Here is a 15,978-nt window from a genome sequence, read left to right as displayed (position 1 = left end):
TGTTAGAAATGTGTTGTATCTTAAATAAAGTGGATTAAATATGTTGTTGGCATTGAGACATTTTTCTCATAAAAGACGCTAGTAGATGTGGTTGCTAGCACGAAACTGGAGTCTAAGAGCCTTTTATGGGGCCAGGAGGAGGAGGGAGGAGGGAGGAGGAGGAGAAGCTGACGAAGAGAGGCTGGCTTCATGTGGAGCCTAAGTCGGCGGTCCAGCAGATGGAAGATATGGAATAATTGATTTGTTGTGTCTGGATGTTTGTGTTGTTGTGATCGTTTCCTGTGTTGTGTGTTTGTTATGTCTCTATATCCTCTGTACCTCTGTTATTTGAAGTTATTCCCAGTGAAATTGTGAATTTTATAAGCTTTCAGGACTAAAAGTAACAACTGCAGTGATGAAAATGTCACGACTCAAGAAACCAAATCTGATTGTTTCGACCCGTTTTATTGAAAATCAGTGTCTATTTTATGTTTATATGTGTTATTGTGTAAAATGCGGCTATATCCATGATCAGGACCTTTGCTGTGTCTTGATGGGTCAAAGGTCAAGGTCTTTCATCCCAATGCTGAAGTGTGAGCAGCCATTAGATGATTAGAACTCATTTACAGTAAGATACTCTGAACAGTGGGCAATTTCAAACATTTGTCCCTTTGAATCTGTGTGTTTTATTGTGAAATTAAGTAAAACCTTAATTGTCGTCATGGGTGAATGGTTTATTTAAAAAAAACCTAAGGAAATCATGAACATTAGGCTTCATTTATGCTCCAAGAACATTCAAAGGAAACTGGGTAAAATTGCTCACAATAAATACATCAGTCCTTTCTGATCAAGATGACATCATAGTGACAATTCAAGTGTTATAAATAAGATAAAAACTGGGTGCTGACGAGCAGTAACTGGCCTCTTCATCGGCTCACATTAATCTGCCACATTTTCCTTTCCACACTTCATTCTGACAAACACAATGTGAACCGAAGCCTCCCACACAGTAAACAGACGACAGTGAGCTGCAGCTGGTGAGGGGAGATATTTACTGTGTGTTTATACCTCATGAATTCTCAAACAGCGGTTGCCAAAACGCCCGTTCCTTCTTCTTCTTCTTCTTCTTCTCCTACAAGCTGAGAAACGCGGCCAAAAAGTCGAACGTGGGCATCGTGTTTGTTTGTTTCCCAGACCGGGGAAAAAAAAAAGAAATGACAGTTCCGAATAATCTGGCACAAGCTTGGACGCTTGTGATGTCGTCTTCAGACTCGACCTCACACACGCACACACGCGCGCCGCGACGCCCAGTGTTCACTTGGCCATGTAGGAGGCCATGTCCTTCTCCAGACTCTGAGCGAAGCGGTGGTTGAGGAAGAGGAGCTGCCCGTGAGGAAGCAGGCGGCTGAGGAGAACGTCGATACGGTCGCTCTTCAGCAGAACCTAGTAAACAAACATTACTATTATTATTACTATGATCACGATGACTGTTAGTTCCTTATTGTAACCTAGTAAAACCTCTAATCTGGGCTCCTTTTTACTGCTCTCTCCATTACATGTAACAAGCTGCGCCTGCCGCCGGACATTTGGCTTCCAGTGTGAGCTTGTGTTCGCTTTATATAACCTCTGCTCACATTTCCTTTACAGCTTTGGCCATATCAGGGTAAATAAACTTTAATGGAACTGATTCGGGGCGTAATGAGGCCTCTTGATGTGTGTACAGCCTCAAAACGTTTTTATGTGGATACAATATTATTTAAACTGCACCGGGCAACAGCTTTATGTAGAAACACGCCCGTTACGTCAAACTGAATCAGCAACTGAGCTTTGTTGCATGGTGCTGCATGTATTATTCAGTAATACGCTTTACATTGAATTATAGTTCTTTGAGACAAACAAACAGCTTAAAGTGAAGTTATTCAAATGTATCACAAAAAATGGAGGTTTACATTCTGGCCCACAGCAAGTCTGGGCTCCATCTCATCAAGCTTGTAGGTTTTTGGAGAAATTCAAGCTTAATAATTGGAGATACAGTTCACATGAGAACGTTGTTTCAATTCCCCCCCAAAGCCCAACCAGAGGAGCCATTTCTGGAGGTTTGTTTGGATTCTCAGCCGATTGGACCGATAGGCTGCTTTAAGATGTACAGAGTTGACAAAATTAATGAGATTTCCTGTGCGTGTGTGTGTGTGCGTGCGTGCGTGCGTGCGTGTGTGCTGTGATCACCTCGCTCCCAGAGCCCAGCATGTGCAGGTGTTCCAGGCAGTGTCGGGTGAGGTTTCGCAGGGTTCCCTCAGCCAGAAGAAGATTCTCGTGGGCCTCACAGACCAGTGCGAAGGCCAAGCTCTGGACGGCCACCCACAGCACGCTCACTTCTGCAGAGAAGGGGTCCCCGGCTCGGAGCCTCAGCACGCCGCCGTCGGCCTCCTGCAGGGCCAACGCCTCCTCGCCCGGCACCATCTCCACCAGCACCCGGCCCCAAGCCTCACGAGACAGAGAGGCGGCGCTCCGGACCTGCCTGACTCACAGCAGCCAAGCGGGAGATTTAGATTTACAAATGCAGATACAAGCTGACAGGTAGGTTTATAGAGATAAAGAGACATAAGAGAAAGACAATATCATGCTGAATCATTTTAACTCCCTTATTCAATTCATTTCTGTTTAGCTGTCAGTATTTGAGGTCACACAAAAATAAAATACAATCAAACAAATTCAATTTCAATAAAATCAAGAATCACAAGGCAATTATATACTTCAAAAAGATAATAAAAAATAAAATAATCACATAATAACATAATTAGGATTAACAACAAGATGTGTAACTTAACGGGTTAAAAAAAAAATAAGAGGGATGATTCAACAGCTTCCACCTGACCTGTGTATTAAATAGGTTAACGTTACACATCTTTATAAAATAAAAAATAAGACTAATGAAGATTCATAAGCTGAAAAATGATCAAAGTTTAAGACAACTAACAGATAATGACATCAGCCAATTCTGTAAACACATTCAAATAAAACTAAACTAAATGAAGCTCATTTAAATGTCAAAGCGTATGATCCGGTCATCGTGCCGGCTGCTCACCGAGCCACTACCGCCAGCCGCTCCTTCTGCAGGAGTCGCTTCTCCTCCGGACTCCGCTCTTGGTTCCGACCGAACTGCGGGCTGTCATCTGGACCGAACACACGGGAGTAGAGGACTCTGCTCTCACCGGGACCCAACGTGTTCACCGGGCAGATGGTGTGGATAAGGAAACAGCGAACCATGTTCTCATCTATGTAGGGAAATACATAGAAAGGCCTCTTATTTACGTCTAATAACGCTGATTTGGTCCTGCATGTTTGTTTGTAGTGTCTCTTCACTTCCGTGTTGGTCAGGTGACCGTTTCTCATCGCTCCTGCTTTATGCATCTGCGACCACTAGATGGCACTCGTGTTTATAAAACTAAGCAGGAAAGTCCGAAACAGTGTCATTTCCGTTACATGCACATATATAGCCTGTAAACACTGTGTACCTAAGAGATCATTGCAATTTCAATCTACTTGTTTTCTACCTCAGGGTCTACGTTTTAAGTTTAACAACAACAATAGTATTGATAATACAACCTTCCCTCTGTCTCTCTATCTCTCTCCACTTCCCCCTCTTCCTGTAAAAACAAAGATCTCCAAAATATCCTACAATTGTATGCGCAATGTCATGAAAAATGTTTGCTTCAATGAAAACAAATAGCCAAAAAAAAAAAAGAAAGTCAAACAGTGTCATTTCTGTTATAGGCAATTCTTTTTAAGTGTAAACTTAATTGGCAATAAAAGCTATTCTGATTCCGATCCTGATTCTGAAGTATCAAATACCAAAACAAATATATTTATAATTGTAATTATTTTTCAGACATAGAATTTTCTCTCACAGTAACTTGTTAACTCTGTCTATTAAGCTTCTCAGTCATCCAGGTCATGGTATACAAGCAAAGTTTTCCTGCCATGTGCACACTTTTCCACACTTTGTGTCAATAGCATTGTGTGTTTGAACAAAGCTTATTGTTTTTGTTATTATTAGTTTACAGAACAACTGCATTGATGAGTAGGGGGCCAAGACGACAGAAACAGATGGTAGAAGCCAGCAAATGTGTTTTATAGACAGCAGCAGAGGTGGGTGAAGATACTGTAGATTGAGAGGCTGCAGGGATGTCAAGAGTGAGATGAAAGATCAAGAGTGTGCCAAGGTCCCAGCAGACAATCAGAGACAGCTGCTAAACCAACAGCTGCTGCTGGTCACGCTGTTTTACTCTGAGAGGCCCCCAGCTCGCTTTGTGTGTGCGCGCATGTGTCTCTGTGTGCGTGTGTCTCTGTGTGTGAGTGAGTGAGTGAGTGAGTGAGTGAGTGAGTGAAGAAGCAGCAGTCGTGGAAGAAAAGAAAGAAAACATTCACTCTGCCTTGTGAACATTCACTCCGCTGTTCTGTTAACCTCTGAACTCTTGTTGTGCACATGCTGAGGCTCAAACTGCTTTAGAGCTCCCAGAATGTGAAATTTTGCTTGATGAAAATGTGTTTCTCTGGCTGACATTTCTGCTTACATACGCTGAGTTATTGTGTTGTATATTTCGGTGTTCAAAAGTGTGTCAGCTTTTCATCTCAGAGGGTTTGGACGTGAACACCTGTATGTATTGATTAACCCAAACAGATTTGTAGAGTTACTTATCAACAACAAAAGAGACTGACTGAGAGGCGTCACAGCAGTGGTTGAGGGTAATAATCAACCCGAACTAATGGTGTCAATATAAGAAATCAGAATGAAAGTGAAGCCTGGATTAGCTGTCACTTGGAGAGTGATGAAGGATATAGTAAAATCCCTAACATATGTAGAAATAGTAATACAGGAATGGGAGGAAAATAAAAACATTACTTCTTTGATAAAATTCCCACTTTCATAATATTGTTAAGATATTTATTGGCTGTTTATGTGCACTAACATTTACAAGAGGGCCCTTCAGACTGTAAACAGCTATAATAACCCCCAAAATCAAAGCTACACTGTGTGAAAACCTCTATTAGCATCAGCGTATGGAAATAAAATACAAAATTCTGGAAAGAAATATTAAAAATAACAAAAATCTTAAATGAAAACATGAGTTTCCATGTAGTTAGACGAGTAGTTAAGTTGAAAACGTCCCTCTGTTGAATCATTATGTTATTAAATTTTGAAAATGCTAATCTACAGATCAATCGCGTACATAGAGTCACACATACACTCAACATGTTGTTTAATGCAGTATATTACAGTTGTTCCAGTACTTCAATATACTTATTTAACTTTCCATCCACCTGATGTCAAACCTGCCTGTGGAGAAGCCTTCAATTCAATTTGTAGAGTGAATCTTTACTTGGTATGAGTGTGGAGGACTTGCAGCCGCTGTTTGTGTGTTGGAAACAACAATAGAGCTTTTCTGGTTCAGACGTGTGAGTCAAACTTCTTCTAACAACAACAGGATGTGGTTGAGGAAAAGGACAATCAGCTGGTTTCATGCACCAATGGCAGCACAGCCCAGGTCTTTGAAAGACGCCACGAGATGAGATGAGACCTGAAGCAAAACCTCAATCACACTCAGAGAAGATGAGTTACCTCCCAAACCAGCAGCCTCTCCCCTTCCTGCCCACAGAGCCACAGTGTTGTGCTTCTTGTTCCACCGCCCTTGTCAGGGTGTCAGATTGTTATATGGGAGATTTGTCAGTTTACTGTCAGTGCGAGTGGCGCAGAGCAAACAGGGGGTTTAGAGGTGACACCCAGGCTGGAGCTTTGTGTGAGGGCACCTTTGATCGACCCTCTAAGGTGGGGTGTCAAACGTGACAGGACGCGGTCGAAATAAGGCGAAGAGGCTGGAAAGGCTGTGATAGGAAGGGTCATCAGATATTTAAGGCACATCTGCTTGAGAGAGACCTAAACATGACATTTGTGTTTACACAGAAATACAGATGTGGTTATAACGCCTCAAAACTATGATTGATAAGTTTTGTTGATAAGTTACATTTACATTGAATCAATCAATCATCATCCGAGTATGATGAGGAACTACTGTATTTGATTTTCAACTTAATCATCTTCAAACTCACTTAAAAACACACTTGAGACAGTGTTTCTTCAACTATTTCCTTTTCCTCCACTGTCTGAAGAAAAATGCCCCCTTAGATGATATGATGCCATCATCCGAGGCAGAATTCTTTTTCATGTAAGTACGTCAAAGTGTGTTTGAAGCTGGATTGAAACCAACACGTCCCCTGCTTTTATGCCTTGTTTGTCTGCCTTCAGTGCTTGACACACACTTTGGTGCTTTGGAAGCTTGTAAATTATAATTACTGAAAAACATCTAAGGAATCTTCTTACTTCAAAAAGAAAAGCACAGCCCTTGCTCACTTTACTGCGTCGAGCTCAGAACTTATCAATCAATATAGATGCACAGTGCAGTGGCGTACAGGATTTAAATCAGCAGTCAGTGGAATGCATTCGATTACAACTTCAATTTTGAATTGGATTTTACACAACTAGCTCCAGTTATCCAGACATGAACCATTTCCTTGGAAGCATGTAGATGTTTCACACTCTTTTTATCCTGATCTCAAGTTTCTGATTGGATGGTTCTGGTAGTAAAACCCGACTGTTGAGAGGCAACACAGTGAAAAGCTTGTGTAAGTGTAACATAATGGACGGCTGCTGAAAGGTCAGAGGGCCACTAAAAACCTCAGTAATTGGCCAATAAACTGCCAACTCAGACAAAGACAGCAGCATGATATGAATGGACCGGAACCTCTAGCGATCGTGTGTAAAAATGACAGATTTCATATTCATTTTCCTGCTCTTTTGCCTATGAAGTACTTCATTACAGTGCTGTGAGTTCTTTTCTTCCTAGGGCTTCAGAATGTTAATGTTTAGTCAGTTGAATTAAGTTGACAAAACAGCCATTGGGTTTGTTTGTTAGCCAGAAGCAGCAGTAAATCACTCTTTAGACCTCAAAGACCGGAATGCAAACAAATGCCCGCCTGCTCTCGCTTAATATATCAAAAAGGCCGCTGGGAAACTGCCGGATTTCAAACTTTGGACTGCCGCCAGACGGAGGGAAGGTGTGGTTTATTTAGCTTTTCCATGGGATCGCTCACGTGTTCACAGCGCGTGCTCGGGCTTTTTTTTCCCCCTCTGCGCCCTCGCCGACACAACACATGTTAACCTCTTGTCGGGACACGTCAGGGAAAAGGGCTGGCTGCCACACAATGCAGCACAGTGACTCTCCTCTCCGCAGAAAGGAATGTGTGTGAGAGTGTGTGCACGTGCTGCCTACAGTCGCCAAGCCACTCCCAACGTTTGCTGGAGGGAGAATTTGAAAAACAGGAACTGCTCTGTGTTTGCAGTTAAGCAGGCAGACAACAAAGTCCGTGTCGCGGGGCAGAACGAAACAGAAGTGTCACCGGAAAGAATGGAGACATGATGCAAATTAGAGTGACTGATGTCAACAAATATGTAGTAGGTTTATCTTATAAATCTGAGCATATGTGCGTATGTGTGCTTCAAGCCAGGCAAAAAGTGGAACTACTTCTACACAAATTCAACACCAGTTCTCCAATTCAGTCGATCTATAGTTGAGCCTCAGTTCTTATTGAACAGGGTTATAAACTGAACTACTCTGGTGTTACCGGCTTACAGATGGCAGTAATGAAGTTTGTTCCTGAGGTGAGGATTAGTTCTCAATCTGTGTGCAAGCGTTTTGTGGATATGGCCAGATTGTTAAGAATACAATAAGGCTAAATTGGTCATTAGGTAGAATTTAAAGAACATATTGGGCTATAATTTCAACCTTTAAGTTACATTATTGACCTAAAACAATCAAGACACACCCAAATATGCACCCACGACATATAAAGACGAAAGAATGTACACAACCACATTAAATGCATATCTGATCTTTATTTCAGCAGCTCCCCACGAGCTTATACCGAAACCGGACCCCCCCCCATTCTTTGTGGAGCAAGATCGGCTCTACAAGAGGGGGAAGGAGACCTGGACAAGGGATTGAAAAAGAAAAAAAAAAAAAAAATAGAGGCATTTCAACTCCAATTCCTCAGTCGTGCTGACCTGCAGCATTGGGGAACTCAGGTAGCGTGTTTGCTTTGCTAAAAAATAAAATAAAAATACAAAGCAAAGGAGCAGTAATTAAATCACAAAAAAAAAAAAAAAAAAAAAAAAAACTGCATGATCTTCAAAATAGCCAATTATGTACAGACACTTGCATAACTGGGTCATTAATTGTGGGCAGTATATCATCAAATAGCATGGAAATAATGTCAACATAATTCATATTAAACTCTCACACACACCACAGCATTATTCAACCAAAAAAAAAGGGGGGGGGTGGGGAGGGGAAGCACCTCAGTATTTTTTAAATTAAGTGCCTAAATAGGGAGGGACATGTAAAAATTAAAATCCAGTGGGGAGACTGAGCCAAACTTCAGACGTGGCAGTGTGGTTTGGTTAAACTCTTGCATTGTGGCAGTGAAGTCTGAGTGGTATAACTGTACAATTAATATACTTCCCCTCTCACATCTTTGCATAAATATCTAAAACTTTGCTATAGTTAAATGATGAAAGCTAGCGATTTCATTAAAACTCTGACCCTTGGGTAAAAATGGCCCCAATGGGTGGTGGAGGGGGGGTGAGGCAGTACTGTCCCGTTTAGGGCGGGGGCAGTGTGGTTCAGTGGCAGCGCGGTAAAGGAAGCGGGGGGGGGGGGGCGGGGGGGGGCGGAGGGACTTTACAGCTTCTTCAGACGGCTGTACATGTCTCTCTTGCTGCACTCCCCGGCCCAGGTGCGGCTCCTCAGGCGGCACTTCCTCAGATCCTCCTTGAAGTCCTCGTGGTCCATGGGACGGTAAGACTGAGGCTCGCACTGGGACTAAAAAAAACGGGAGAGGAGAACGGAACGGTTTTCATTCATCGTTCTTTACAAAACACTACAATATATACACGCAAGATGAAGCTCTAAGTTGCATTGGAGGGACTTACCCTGAAATGGGGGTAGAACTCTTTGTATCCTCCCTTGAGGATGTAGAGTTCGGGGTAGTGGAGCGCGGGGTAATCGTTGGCGGCGCGGTCGGACTTCCGGACGTAGCGGCACATGCGAGGCCCGCGTTCAGATGAGAACTCGCAGTGGAACATGATGATGACGCGTTTGTCGGGGGAGGAGGGGGCGATGGGCGTCTTGAGCAGGAAGTCCTCCACCTGGTCCTCAAGGTGCAGATTCAGAGCTCCCTGAGACAAGATGGCAACTGCTTAATTTATACAGTAGATTCATTTGGGGCGCAGGCAGTCAAACTGATAATTTGACACATCACTCAGGAAACATGATGCATAACTGGACAGATGCTCACCTTGATGTGTCCGCCCTCAAACTCGTACGGGTAGCGACAGTCGATGACAATGATGCGCTCTACCAGATGACTAAATTTGCCAGACAGAGCTGCCACCATCTGAGGAGATGAGAGAGAGAGAACATTAACTTCTTTGTCCCCGGCTATTACTAACATACAACGTTTGGCCTATTTGGCCCAGGATCTGAATAACTCGGCTTGAGAGCCTCTACTCACCATCTCTGAGGTTATGTACTTGAGGTCTTGATGTTTACCCTGGACTGTGGGCAGCACAAAGGGCTACAAGGAGAAGGAAATTGGATTAGAAATGGGCCTGCTAATTTATTTACGAGTCAGTTGAGTTAATGGAATGAAAACTCCCGCTTACCTTGGTGAAGTCTCCTATTAGGTCGTTGGAATTATCCTCACGTTCCAGCAGCTTCTCAATCTCTGTGTGACAGAAGGACTTGGACCTCTGGATGTGTGAGCAGCCCTGATGAAGAGGAGAAGGCTTTAGGAGGTATTCTTGGACAAAACAAGGTAATTGGGAGATCCTTACAAAAGAGGGCAGAGCTGATTGTTTGGCCAGCAGTTACTGGGTTAGCAAACATCGAGGACTCACCATGCGTGGGGAGTCGGGGTCTTGCTCCTGTGTGGTCAGCTGTGTTCCTGCCAGGCTGCGTCGTCTTTTCACCCTGATCGGTGTGTTTTCGTCTCCGGGGCAGTCGGGGCGCTTGATGGAGGGACGAGACACCGGACTGGGCACGGACGGCGAGCGGAACAGGCTGCGGGGCCGCCAGCGGATCACCGGCTAATGATAGCGAAACAAATGATTAATAACCAGCAATGAGGTTTAAAATCCACATCGACGCCTTAGTCTGCTTTACAAACTCACCGAGTCCTCTCCGGAACTTTCAGCCACCAGCGGGGCAGTGAGCAAGCTCTCCATTCCCGGCGGCATCTTAGAGTCGTTCTGCAAGTAAAAATGGGGAATTGTCAGATAACACAATAGTGAGTGATGGGAACAACAATTGCCTGGATTGGGGAGGGACGGACAGACACACAGACACACACACGCACGCACGCCTGCCAACGACGGAGCCTCACCTGCATGTTGTCGTCTAGCACATCCAGGAAGCCGTCGTCGCCCAGAGAGGAGGTGAGGGAGGAGCGTCTCAGAAACATGGGGCTGGAGTCATAAAGGTCAAGCTGCTGGCTGGGGGGGGAGGAGAGCTGGACGGGAGAACACAGGGGTGGTTACCATACAACACACTCATTCGGCAGGTGCAATGCAGGGTACTGTACACACATCTCACACCATGACTGAGGGCACAAGTTGGCAGGCAGCATTATACTGTAACCTTTAGATTTTGCCTATAACTGCCTAGTTAGTTTTTTTAACTCAAACAAGAAAGAAGACGTTCACACACCAGGGCCGGCGCCGAGCTGGGACGGTGAGCGAAGGCGTCCTTCGACTGTCCGCCGTGGACGGAGCGCATTCGGCACCGTGACACCGGCTTGGTTGGTTTCTTGAACTCAAAGCTCTCCTGTAGAAATGCATCAAGTCAACACTTTAAGTCCACAGCTCGCCACAAAACCCATAAGCTATGCATGTTGTCCTTTATGTTGTCCCCGTGACAAACGTGCGTCGCAGGTAGACACGCGGAAAAAATGCGGTCCTTGTCTGACTTGATTGGCAAACGCGTTCTCACTGATGTGTGCGACCTCACTGCTGACCTCTGGCATGTTCTCCTTGTTGTCGCACTCCGAGGTGGAGGCGTTCATTTGCGACGGTGGCTGGCCAAATATTCCATATCGGTGCGACTCCTCTTCCTGTCCCTTCAGTGACGGACTGAAGCCCAGAAGCCGCAGCTGCAAGGACACAACAAGGAGCCGATCAGTCAATTTGATCAGATTACTTTGATGCATAAAACTAGCTGGGATTTTTTTTTTAAACCCACATGCAATCCTTCATTCTCTTTTCTTGTGTGTCTCAGTGTTCTTTAGAGGAAAGCTGAGGGTGAGATTTGCGTTTTGGTCATTTGTCAGACTGATCAGGCCGACAGACAGGCAACATTCTCATAGCATCAACCAGCCCGCAACGTTAACCCAAGCTGTACGAGAACAGAGTGAAATAAACAACAAGACAAATAAGCTTACTGGTAAAGAGTTGATCCTCCGAAATGGAACCTTCCTATAATTGGCAGGAAAGAAAGAGAAGGACAGAAAACATCAAGCGAGGCTCATTCAGGAGCAAAGCGCTACCTGGAGAGCAATACTGTTCCAATAAGGGAGGCACTAACAGCCAATCAGCAGTTACTGATTATTATGCAGCAAATTAATGGATCCAAACTTACTCATTGACAACTTTGCTGCATTGTTGAATGGCCTTTTCAAATCTGTGAAAGCAGAGACAGAGCAAGGTAAGAACACGCCACAGACTTTCACACGCGAGGCCCATCTTTACACTTAACCTGTCTAGAGTGGGGGCACATGCCATCGCGGTTGGGAAGCTGAGCGCGGGGGGGACGGGGACGTTCTAATAAACCGCCGAGACAAAGAGCCGGGAGCTGCATTGAGGATGTGAGAGGAACGGTTGGACCGGAGGAGGAAGTTTAGTGAATGCATGAAAAGAGGCAAGAGGTGGTCCCTGCTTTGGAGCGATGCCCACCTGTATGCTAAACAAGTGAAGAGGAAAGCCTGAAACAAGAGGGAGGAGGGGGGATTCAGAGATCGGCTAATCTACCATATGCCTGCTGGAGTCCACGCCGCCGACCCCTTTTCTGCCAGAGCCCTTTGTTTGCCGATGGGGGGAGCGTGTCTCATTCAATGCGGACCAGAAGAAGGGGGGGGGGGGGGGGGACGTTTTCCTCGGGGGTGCCCCCATTTCTATAGGTCTGACACAGAAAGAACCCGAGCCCCCCCCCCCCCTTTGCCCACTGAAACAACAGCGCATAGGAAGAGTGTGCCAGAAACCAGAGGGGGTGGGCTATCACTGAACCCACGAGCGAGGCACCCACCCCCCAGTCCCAAACACCCCTAGCAACCAAACAGCTGTAAATGAGGTGAATGAGTTCTTGGGGACCAAATGCGGCTATAAAGGAACTCGCACATCAGATGGCAGATGTCTAAAGAGGTTCAACCCACTGTAAATTTAAAGAAATCGGGCCACCCAAGGTTTATCTGCCGAATGCTCTCCAGGAATTATGAACCGGGCCGTTGTGTCTACAGTTTTTCAAACAATTGGTGTATGTGAATGATATACGGGACTTTTACGCGATTATTTCATGAATCAAGCCAGTCGTGTTTCTGTAACTCAAAACAAAGAAAGTCAAGATGATGCATCCAGTGTTAATCTGCTTAGTAGAAATGAGTGAAGCGGTCGTCTTAACACCAACGGTAGGAAACTATAATCCTGAAGCCCCACAGATGAGACATGGCGCTTATCTCATCTCAAACCACTCCTTGGTAGAAAGGGTGGGGTGGTGGGAGGGGGGAGTTAGGGTTAGGGCGCGTGGGGTGCCCCAGCTCACAAACTGATTGATTGGAACAGACATGAGGACAGTGCAACTTACGCGTCGTCCACTTCAATGGCATCCATTGGACTCGGGGAATCCATGCCGAGGCCTGGGAGAAAACGAGATTGTCACAGATCAATATTTGCAATAGCTTCTACTGCAGAGGTTGAGACATTTAACTGACTTGTCTGATTTTGTTTGGATGCAAGTCCATAATATAGATCAGTTCACCCCCAAAACTATGAAAATAAAACCGCAAAAGTCAGGATTTAACCTTTAAAAGTTGGGGACATGAGAAATGTAGAGAAACATTGGCAATGTATGTTTGTTCCAGAATATTGAAGCTGCTCTCATCGCCTCTAAGAATGAGATTAAATGAAATTAAAAGGCCTGGGACACCACCATCAGAACAATAGGCCTAGTCAAGACCACATTTATAGATGAGGGGCTTGATGAGTATGAAATTAGGAACAATGAGTGTAAATTGGGGAGTGCAGCCAGTCAACAGGACCTGGCTTTAATGAGACCAATTTGCACAGACAATAGGTTTAGATTCTGGGGACTCACCAGAATCAGATGAGACGTCTGAAGCAAAGGAGGAAACCTTCTCCAGAGGTGGATGTCTGTTCCTCTTGGGGGTGTCACAGTGGCTAAGTGAGAGAAAGGGGCAGAAAAACAGGTTTTGAATGTGATTATGGCCTTTTTCAATTGATACAAGCTGTAAAAGATGAGTATGTTCTGTTCCACTGCTTGGAAATAGCGTTCGGTGATAGTTACACAAATATGAAGTTAAACAAATACACGTAATTCTGCTATTGATTGGTACCTTCCGAGTCCTGCTAGGTTGTTCATGTTCAGAGCCAGGTTGGTGACAGGAGAGAGCACCGTCGCGGGTCCGGGGGAGGAGAGCTTTCTAGCGTGCAAGGTCTTTGTGCCGAGCTCGGGCTGCGAGAGCGAGGAGAGCCCGGAGATCCCGTCGGGCCTGCGCCCAGCTCTGACGGGGCTGGTGTGACAAAAACCCTGTCCCGATTCCATTTTTGCGATCCGATTGTTATTATATCCAGGAGATGGGACTAGAAGTGGCGGATGCACCGTGAAGTTCGGGTCGGATACGCGAATTAGCAAGACGGCTCCAACTTCAATGCTAACCCGGAAGCTAACCAGTTAGCTATGAAAATAACTTCAAGAAAACATTTGCAGCACAAATAAAATCCGAAACACTGGTGGAATGTTACCCGCAGAGTCCGTGTGCTTATAATTTCGTTCGATTCAGTCCTGCAAAGTCACTACTACCGCGTTATCATCCGGCAAATCAGAGCTGTAGACAGCGTTCTCCCCCTCTGACAACCTGCAAGGCTCTCTGAGAAGGAGCTACGCCAGCAGCTTGTATTTACGTTCAAAATAGCAGGCCAGACGCGCCAATCTTCTAGCCAATGGGAGTCGTCGTTACATTCGCTCGTCCAATCAGAGCGTGACTGAACCTCCTCACGTGTAAAGAAACCGGATGGGGGAAAAAAGAGGACGTGACAAAATCCTTCAAAATGTTCATCTTTCTCTCATTTCTTTTGTTCTCACAGCCTGAAATAGAGTCTTTGTGTTTTAATCAGCGAATACGCAAAGTTATCAATTTCATTCTCATTACTTTGCTCTTACATGTACTATGTATGCACAATGTGTCACATGAGAGTTAATTTCTTCAGTCCAAAATTACTCATACATATCCTCAAAATGAATTAACTTGTTACTCCAGAACCACATACTCTACATGCAAGATAATGGCAGAATCCAGATCATACATCTTTTAAACTTCATCAAGACAAGCTGATAAATGCCATCATTTCATCCTTTTTGTAACACAATGTGTCCCCTCCATGTGTGTGCGTCATGGCAGCCAAGTGAATGTGCCTGCCCACACAAAGTGACTCAGACAAAAACAAAATCAGTTTTCATCAAGAACAGCCCTTCCATTTTGCTTTGTCTGTCTGTCTTTCCCTCTGTCTCATGAAATATGCTAAATATGTCAATGTTTGGAAGCTATGGAATCCAGTTTGGATCCAGTGTAGTAAAATAGGTTTAGCTTGTACTGTACTTAATGCTGCTTGCTGCTTTTGCATGTATGTGTGAGTGTGGATAAAGTAGTTTGTTTCTGTCAGAAGGTTTAATGTGTACTAACCTTTAATTTATGTGCAATAACCTCTGTGTTATCCAATTTGATATGCTTACTAACTAATTGGACTTTGCTCTTCACCTACAGTCTCAGTATTTTTCATTCTGAACACACCCTTGATTCCCTGTTACCGCAGCCTCCATTTTGTGACTCTTTTGCAGTTAGTTTTGCACTAACCTACACAACTCGTGTTTGTAGAGGCAAACACCTCGCTCTTAACTGCTGACCAGCAGTGTCACACAGTGTAACTCGTCTAACCAGCCTGCTCAGACTGTCCAACTGACAAAAACAGATAATGTGCTGACTTTGCTAAATTTTGAGTTTTTCCTCATGTTTCAGTTTGAATCTCTATAATTTCTTCCTCAGTAAGCCCATGATTTGTCATGCACAGCCCTGATTGCATATGTTTTAATGTGCAGGTATGTGAGGAGGTGCAATTCTGATGAGCCGGCAGCGCCCATTTTAGCACAACAACAGTGCCTTCGCATTTCAACGAGATGGTCTTTCAGTATCATTTTTAGCAAGCGTGTGGGTGTAAACGGGGGTGAAGTGACCTTTGGATTGTAGGATAAGTGCTGGTTGCTGGGATAGTCTTTGTTCGGCGAAAGAGTCCACGTGATTTGCATCGACATTGCAAATGAAGTTTAATTAACTTCAGCACTGAGGTAAGAGAGCAGGCCTGTGACTCTGGGCTCCACACCCCACATTTGAAAGAAAAAGAGACAAAAGGGGAGACAGACGACTAAAAGCTCCCCACACTATGTGTTCTCACCAAACCTGCACTGACGCCCCACTGAGAAACACTGTCCCTTTCATCCAACGTAAACAAGAACATGCACACAAATGATAAGAGAGTAAGCATGCGCTGTGATTGCTTTACTCAAGGATTTACAACACTAATAAAAAGTCCAAGACATCAAATAT

The 15,978-nt window shown here is 44.6% G+C and overlaps 2 protein-coding genes across 3 annotated transcripts; both read right to left on the bottom strand.

The window, feature by feature from the left end:
* Positions 1–452: 452 nt before the first annotated feature.
* Positions 453–5,405, bottom strand: ap5s1 (adaptor related protein complex 5 subunit sigma 1). 2 transcript variants are annotated; one of them, XM_076146764.1, is made up of 4 exons: positions 5,302–5,405; positions 3,065–3,254; positions 2,206–2,497; positions 453–1,422 (listed from the first exon to the last, which is right to left on the bottom strand). In XM_076146764.1, the coding sequence occupies exons 2-4, from the start codon at positions 3,244–3,246 to the stop codon at positions 1,294–1,296; spliced, it is 603 nt and encodes a 200-aa protein (XP_076002879.1). In that variant the 5' UTR covers positions 3,247–3,254; positions 5,302–5,405; the 3' UTR covers positions 453–1,293. The 2 variants fall into 2 exon arrangements, with proteins under 2 accessions (XP_076002879.1, XP_076002877.1); XM_076146762.1 differs by lacking the exon at positions 5,302–5,405 and having other exon boundaries at positions 454–1,422; positions 3,065–3,628.
* Positions 5,406–8,010: 2,605 nt separating this feature from the next.
* Positions 8,011–14,234, bottom strand: cdc25b (cell division cycle 25B). The gene is made up of 15 exons (XM_076146768.1): positions 13,714–14,234; positions 13,455–13,537; positions 12,945–12,996; positions 11,727–11,768; positions 11,530–11,563; positions 11,107–11,241; positions 10,800–10,916; positions 10,477–10,602; positions 10,265–10,342; positions 9,992–10,180; positions 9,758–9,862; positions 9,607–9,669; positions 9,391–9,489; positions 9,026–9,271; positions 8,011–8,915 (listed from the first exon to the last, which is right to left on the bottom strand). The coding sequence occupies exons 1-15, from the start codon at positions 13,920–13,922 to the stop codon at positions 8,775–8,777; spliced, it is 1,719 nt and encodes a 572-aa protein (XP_076002883.1). The 5' UTR covers positions 13,923–14,234; the 3' UTR covers positions 8,011–8,774.
* Positions 14,235–15,978: the final 1,744 nt, after the last annotated feature.

The sequence above is a fragment of the Genypterus blacodes genome, unplaced genomic scaffold (genome assembly GCF_046128005.1).
Source record: "Genypterus blacodes isolate CSIRO-AG114 ecotype Tasmania unplaced genomic scaffold, CSIRO-AGI_Gbla_v1 ptg000033l_1, whole genome shotgun sequence".
Classification (NCBI taxonomy): Eukaryota; Metazoa; Chordata; class Actinopteri; order Ophidiiformes; family Ophidiidae; genus Genypterus; species Genypterus blacodes.
The sequence above is the reverse complement of the archived record's forward strand: the minus strand, read 5'-3'. Positions and strand labels throughout refer to the sequence as shown.